At 34.6% G+C, this 7,678-nt stretch overlaps 1 protein-coding gene across 1 annotated transcript in view; it reads left to right on the forward strand.

Moving 5' to 3' along the window:
- Nucleotides 1-7,678, forward strand: part of SNTG1 (syntrophin gamma 1) — a 383,856-nt gene that overhangs the window by 152,042 nt on the left and 224,136 nt on the right. Inside the window, exon 9 of the mRNA XM_059392846.1 lies at nucleotides 5,641-5,771. Within this exon, the coding sequence (XP_059248829.1) occupies nucleotides 5,641-5,771 (131 nt within the window). The remainder of the gene's footprint in view (nucleotides 1-5,640; nucleotides 5,772-7,678) is intronic.

Genomic DNA, 7,678 nt, shown 5'->3' on the forward strand with positions numbered 1-7,678 from the left:
ATATGAGAATTGCTACCCCAGCCTTTTTTTGAGGCCCATTGGCATGAAAGATGCTTCTCCATCCCTTCACTTTCAGTCTGCGTGTATCTTTAGGTTCAAAATGGGTCTGTTGTAGACAACATATGGATGGGTCCTGTCATTTTGTCCAGTCTGCAACCCTGTGCCGTTTTATGGGCACATTTAGGCCATTCACATTGAGGGTGATTATTGATAGATACGTTTTTATTGACATCGTGTTACCTTTGAAGTCTTTCTTTCTGTAGATTTCTTGACATTTTACTTCAGAAACTACTCACCTTCTTTCCTTAAAATTTAGATGCTCTTGGTGTTTTCGATGATTTTCCAGTTTGCTTTACTGGGCAGACCTATACCCAGCCACTGTGAGTAGGTTACCAAACCACACCATCACACTCTTCGCCCCACATCTCCTGCCCCCAACCCACCCCATTCACTGCTGACTTCTCTGGAGTCACTACTCCCTCCCAGGTGGTTGCAGCCAACAGTTTGAGATCTTCAGGATCCCACATCTCTGCCAAGTTTGTTCCCTGTCTCATCCACTGCTTTCCTCAGGAAAGCCTCCACAGGTTTATCCTGAGAACTTCCCCTTCACATATCATTGAAAGAAAAGTCCCCATGTGAGCTCCACTCCTCAGACAGGAAGGAAGAGCTCTTTTACTTCAGAATAGGCAGAAGCTGTTTAGTCCTATTTTTAATCTAATTCTTGTCCTATTACCCTTAGATGCCTTATAATAAGGAGAAGTGAAGAAGTCAACATAGAAGAGCTATGGCTAACAATCATTCTTTTTCTTCTTCCTCTTCTTCTTCTTTTTTTTTTTTAATAACTCATCTCATTAACACATAAAAACATCTATGGATTTAATTTCATGAATGATGCCTCTATGTTGTTGCTTGCTATCTTTAGAAAGGTATGATTAAGCAATAAAATCATTGAGTAATTCTACAACATAACTCTTCCACATAAATCCCTCTATATAAAATTTAAAATACAATTGTAAATTTCCCTTATAGGAATTATATCTTTTTATTTTCAAGAGAGACTTTTATTTTCATTTTCAGCATTAGGATTGAACACTATTTTGCCATTGCTGAAGATCTTTAGGTGCAGGGCAATTCATGATATTTACCATGCATTTAGAGAATAAGAACCAAGACATATGTAAATTGAAATAACGTATATTAAAATTAAAAAAAATAATGTGCTTCAATTAAATAAATTTTTACTGGGTATCTGCTTTGTGAAAACACTCTTCTAGATACCATGGGGAGAATTTAATTGTGTGTCCTGACCAAAATAGTTTAAAATTCAGATCTATAGACAAATGCATAAAATTAATTATAATAGAAGCAGAAAAAGAACAATGGATATTAACATTTAGAAATCAGAGGAAAGGGCTACTAGGGACTTTGAATATCTGATTTAATTGAGCTCAACAAAGATTGAAGGACTATGAACCCAATCTTTGTTCTAATGCCTCTAAGAAAATGAATCTTCAGGCCCCATCAGATCACACTGACTTACCTGGCCAGTGCTATCCTGTGTTTCTCTTCCATGTCTTGACAGGCTTGGAGGCAGGTATGGAGAGTGGAGGACATTTCTACCCAGAGATTTCTAAAATTAGGAGCAGCTAAAGGCATGTTTTCTTCTGATCCCTCACTAAATAACAATGAACAAGGGTAAATAGGAAGGAAATATGAACTGAGAAGCATTTTTCCACAGAATATGTGCACAATCTAAGCAGTCTTCTTAAGAGAAGCATTCAATTCTCTGATCTGTCTAAATCCTCAATTCTACTCTGGACCCAGGTAACCCCATTTTTTAATTACTAAGGCTTAATTATTCTCTGAAGCAAATTTTGAGTAACTAGGCACTATTTTTGTTTTCTGAAACAGCATTTTAAGAATATGGGAAAATATATTAACATCACTCCACCATCTTAACTAAAAATATAGTCTAGATGTTCTAGGTCACTGATTTTAGGGTATACAAGAGTCCTCTGGTTTGCAGCCAATGTGGAAGAACAGAATTTATTTTGTGCTCACCAGGATACTCAAGTTCAGATAATTAGCTAACCAGATTCTGAGAAAAATTTTTCTTAACCATATACCTTTACTGAATACTTTTTATGCCAAGTCCTTACAAAATCTAGATTAGCATTTTGCTCAATTCTATTTTGATATAATTTTTGTTCTTGAGATTGTTGCATGGCAATATACCTTGAGTTGTGTTAAGTTTGGGGCAAAGAATCTATTTTAAAGCAAAGACTATGTAAATATTACTTTTCCCATTCACATTATTACTATTCTAGAAAACAACATTCTTGACATTGAAGAATAAAGCTCTTATAAAAAAACATTATTTTAGTTCATTCATGTATAATTAAAAATAACTCTAAGATATAATAATAAATACTATTAAAGAAAAAATAGAAAACAAATTATATTCAATTTTCATAATTAAATAAGGATGAACAATCATCAAAGCTCATTATAAATAACAGATCTGTAAAATGAAATACATTAATGTTGATTCACTCAATAGCTGAAGTGGGACTTATTTCATACTTTTTATAAAGAAACATAAAAGAAAGTGACATTTGACAACTTTGTTTCCTGAAAGTATCAAGTTGAGATGCTACATCAAAGACATGTCAAAGATCACATGTATTTTCTTTCTTTTTTTTTTTTTTTGAAGATTTTATTTATTTATTTTACAGAGATCAGGAGTAGGCAGAGAGAAAGAGGAGGAAGCAGGCTCCCCACCGAGCAGAGAGCCCAACACCTGGCTTGATCCCAGGACCCTGAGATCATGACCTGAGCTGTAGGCAGAGGCTTTAACCTACTGAGCCACCCAGTGGCTTATACATATACATAAATTTCATATGTATTTTCACATATGAAATATTTTATATTTCAGGTGATGCCTGGAGACTTCATAAGACTATGAAGTCTTATGAAACATGATTTCTAAAGCTTATATTCATCTATTAGTCATTATCATTGTCCTCAAATTCCATTGCTTTACTCTTTTATCTTTTTATACTTCCTACATCATTTGTTCTTGGAACATAAAAAGAAAAGGGAACTACTTGTGTTTTTCAAGAAAGATGAGGAACCATCTTTAAATAACTTGCCAAAAATCATATAACATAATTGTAAATTAATCAAGACAAAAATCTGAGTTATAATTTGCATGGTTTCACCTCTGATTATGAATGGTAAATATTATGCTATAATAGATATGATGGCCCTACAATCATAAAGACATAGGTATGAATGAATCTGCCTGGCTCTGTCATTTTCAGGTGGGCTGACCTAGGCCATTTATTTACTGTAAAACTTCTCAGGAGAGAACCATGCACACTGGGGTCCTTTGAGTCCATTCCAGACATACGTTGATATGTGCTTGATAGTTATAGGGCAGCTTGGTGGGACCTGGGACACTTAACACTTGCTACAGTCTGTTCTGGTCACAGAAACCTATTCGGTTTATCCAAGTGTGTCACTGAAGATTATTGTTTTTTCAAGGGTCCTCATGCAGAAAGTGGGGACATAACAGTTTACTGAGTCCAAAAATGCTTTAGGTTTTTCTTTTGTGAGCAGAAGCCTTGTGATATCCTTATCTTTAGAGATAAACACACTAAAGCACATATATTTTAAATAAATTGCCCTTAGGTTTAAAGGAGTGGTCAGTTGGGAAATTGGCATTCTTGAACACTGGGTGGTCTGATTCAGAAGTCAGAGCCTGAACCCTCCCCACCTTGTGGTACTGTTCCAAATGTTGACCATCTATAATGTGTGACATCAAGGACAAAAGAAAGATTAACATGAAATCTATGTCTGTGCCTTTGCAATCACCAAATAAGCATGAAAGGCACGGGTGTTGCATCAAAGGCTGGGTGCCTTGGAAACCAATTACCAGTAGGGGGCCCCCTCAGCTGGATGGTCTTTGCAAGTCTACCCTTGCTTTCTCAACAACTGGAAGGATTTAATACATTTTTATTGGCACAGTTGGTACCAATTAGCATAATAATACCAAAGAGCGCTCAACCTTTAGTGAAAATAATGGAAGTTTTTCCCCCTAAACAATTTTGAAGAAATTAATACCTTAGGGGTATTAATTTCAGGTAGGGGAGCCTACCTGACTCAATAGGTAGAGCATCTGATCCTTGATCTTGGGGCTGTGGACTCAGGCCCCATGTTGGGTGTAGAGATTACTTAAAAAAAAAAATTGTTAAAAAAAAGAAAATGTTACTAATAATATTGATATTAATGGAGTTTCAACATCCAGACTAGAATAGGATCTTCTTCCAAAATTATCATTAAAAATTATAAATCTATAGAATATAAAGAAATCAATTTGTGCCTTGGCCCATTACAATCCATCCCAATTTAAATATCAGCATTATTCCATGTACTACTGCCAGGAAGAAATATTAAAGTAAATCTGAAATAATGAAAGAAGCATGAATCATCAAGTGTGAAAAAGCCCCAATTTTGTTCAAATATATGTCTTTTCTATACATACGGAAAAAAAACTAAACTTCTAATGGAACTTAAAATATATGTAATTTTAAACCAGTGGTGGTTGACTTAACATGACTTTAAAACAATATAAGAAAATACGAACTTTTCATAAACATGAAGTTACAACAGTGGACAAAGATTACCTCAAGTAGTTTTTAAAAGCTGTTTGTTTTTTTTTTTTAAAGATTTAACTTATTTATTTGACAGACAGAGATCACAAGTAGGCAGAGAGGCAGGCAGAGAGAGAGAGAGAGAGAGGGAAGCAGGCTTCCTGCAGAGCAGAGAGCCCGATGCGGGGCTCGATCCCAGGACCCTGAGATCATGACCCGAGCCGAAGGCAGCAGCCCAAACCACTGAGCCACCCAGGCGCCCCAAAAGCTGTTTTATAAGAATATTTATCCTACTCAAAAATATTTATGAACAACTGAAAAATCATAAGCACTTACATAGCACTGTTTAGTGCTTAGCAAATACTCAGAAAATTGTGGCTAATATAATGAAATACAAATTATTTTTATATTGTCACTACTTCATTGCAGTTACAGCTTGCCCCTTATTTCCCATTCCTGGTTGAATTCAGTTCTGTTATTCTTCTATTTTTTCTTCCTTTTCCCCACTTCATTTTTTTTCTTTTTAAGATTATTTATTTATTTATTTGACAGACAGAGATCACAAGTAGGCAGAGAGGCAGGCAGAGAGAGAGGAGGAAGCAGGCTCCCTGCTGAGCAGAGAGCCCGATGTGGGGCTCGATCCCAGGACCCTGAGATCATGACCTGAGCTGAAGGCAGAGGCTTAATACACTGAGCCACCCAGGTGCCCCATCCCCACTTCATTTTTTTTTTTTTTTTTATATGCTTTCCCTACCACTTAGTCTCAGTGATTCCTTTCTCACATTCCTATAGAATGCCTTTAGTAAAGAAATTAACGCATGTAGCTTTATGGGCAATGAATATGGATCCCTTTTAGAGGCAGTCTTTAAGTGTCTTGATAATTTAGGGGGAAAAATTGATCCTCTCCAAATGAAAAGTATTTGTTACATAGAAACTCAAAACACAGAAGCGTAAAAAGAACATTGATTGTTTGTATTCTTTTCAGGACACATTATCATGTTCTTCATGGCCAACATCTCCGGGTTTGAGATGGGAAAAGCGATGGTGTGACCTTAGGCTGATCCCGCTGCTTCATTCACGTTTTTCTCAGTATGTGCCTGGGACAGATTTGAGTCGGTGAGTTCAAGTTAGTAGATTCTGACTTTCTGTTCACTGCAAAAGAGGCCTACAACTAAACTTTTAACATAATATGGCTTGTGATTTTTATTCTCAACACATTTTTTTTTTTAGATTTTATTTATTTATTTGACAGACAGAGATCACTAGTAGGTAGAGAGGCAGGCAGAGAGGAGGAAGCAGGCTCCCTGCTGAGCAGAGAGCCGGATGTGGGGCTCCATCCTAGGACCCTGAGATCATGACCTGAGCTGAAGGCAGAGGCTTTAACTCACTGAGCCACCCAGGCGCTCCTTTCACCACATTTCTAATAGTAGAAAGAAGAACTACAAAAAAATAGTATAACACAGTAGAACATTTGACATTTAGGAATTAAATGACTTAAAACATTCAGTTAAGGCCCTAACTCTACCAACTTCTGTAACAGATTTAGTGTCTTAATAATAAATAGAGTTTTATAGTTTTCTTTTAATTTCTTATCTTAGTTTTGGTAAGGTTTTTTTTTTTTTTTTTTTTTTCCCCTCAAGGAAATTATGTACTTCATTTAGGTAGCAAACTTTATTTTCATGTACTTAATAGCAGTGCTATCTCATGCTGTCTTTTTAAATAAAGGTAACTTATTAGTAATGTCCTGAAGCTCTGCATTTTTTGTTTTATAAATAATGAGTTTCTGCTTCTTTCTTGATTGTTTTCATTACTGAAATTCTTTGGCTTGACTTTTTGTTCTCATAGTTTCTTGAGATTGATGTTCTAGGTGTCCTGAAACTTCTCTGTAATAAGTGGTATAGTAAATATTCTAGGATTTGTAAGTCTAATTTCTCTATCACAATTATTGAATTCTTCCTTTGTTTCATGAAAACTCTCATACACAATAAATAAACAAATGGGTATGGCTGTATTCCAATAAAACTTTATTTATAAAAACAGGTGTCAGGCAAGATTTGGTCTGTAGGTCATGGTTTCCTAAACTTTTGTTTGATCATTAATTTTTCAGACTTCCTTTGCTAATATATGTAGTCAGAACTGCACATTTCCATCAAAGTCTGTTCTAGCTATACCCAGAAATTCAGGATTATATATTGATTTACTTACATAGCTTTTTAGTGTATTATTTGGTATAGTTTTCTGAGTGGTTGCTCATCTCATCACATCCTGCTATTGATTTATCACTTTGAATGTAGTATAGAAATATTACTTTCTTTTAGGTCCCTTAATCCTCCCTAATTTATAAGCATAATTATCTTAACTTTTTCTACATATATCAAGCACCATATCAGATGGGATAATTTTTGCTTCAGTCATCAAAAATTATTGTAAAAACTTATAAAAAGGATAGTTTTTTTATATTTAACCCAAGTTTTACCCATTCCAATATTTTTTCTTTCAAAAGTTCTAAGCCTTCTGTTAACATTTCCTTTCTATTTAGAGGTTTTATTTTTTTTTAATTTTTTTATTAGCCATTCTTTAAAGGTATATTTACTTGCATCAAATTCTCTTAATTTACTTTGTCTGAAAATATCTTTATCTTACCTTCACTCTTAGGATTAGTTTCCATGGATATAGAAATCAAAGTTGATAATTCTTGCCTTGTATCTGAAAAATGTCATGCAGTGCTTTGGGCCCCCTGATCATTCAAATTGGTGCTTCCCTATAAATAATATGCCCTTTCTTCCTTCCTGTTTTCAAAGGTTTTCTGTTTTTTCTTTTTCTCTTTTTTATTTTTATTTTTTTTTTTTTAGTTTTCAGAAGTTTAATTATGATGTATCTTTGGATGGATTTCTTTGGTTTTATTCTCTCCTGGTTTCCCTCAGCTTCTTAAATCTGTATGTATATGACTTTCAGCAAATTATGGATGTTTTCTATCATTACTTCTTTAAATACTTTTTTTTTTTTTTTTTTTTTTTTTTTTT

The sequence above is a fragment of the Mustela nigripes genome, chromosome 3 (assembly GCF_022355385.1).
Source record: "Mustela nigripes isolate SB6536 chromosome 3, MUSNIG.SB6536, whole genome shotgun sequence".
Classification (NCBI taxonomy): Eukaryota; Metazoa; Chordata; class Mammalia; order Carnivora; family Mustelidae; genus Mustela; species Mustela nigripes.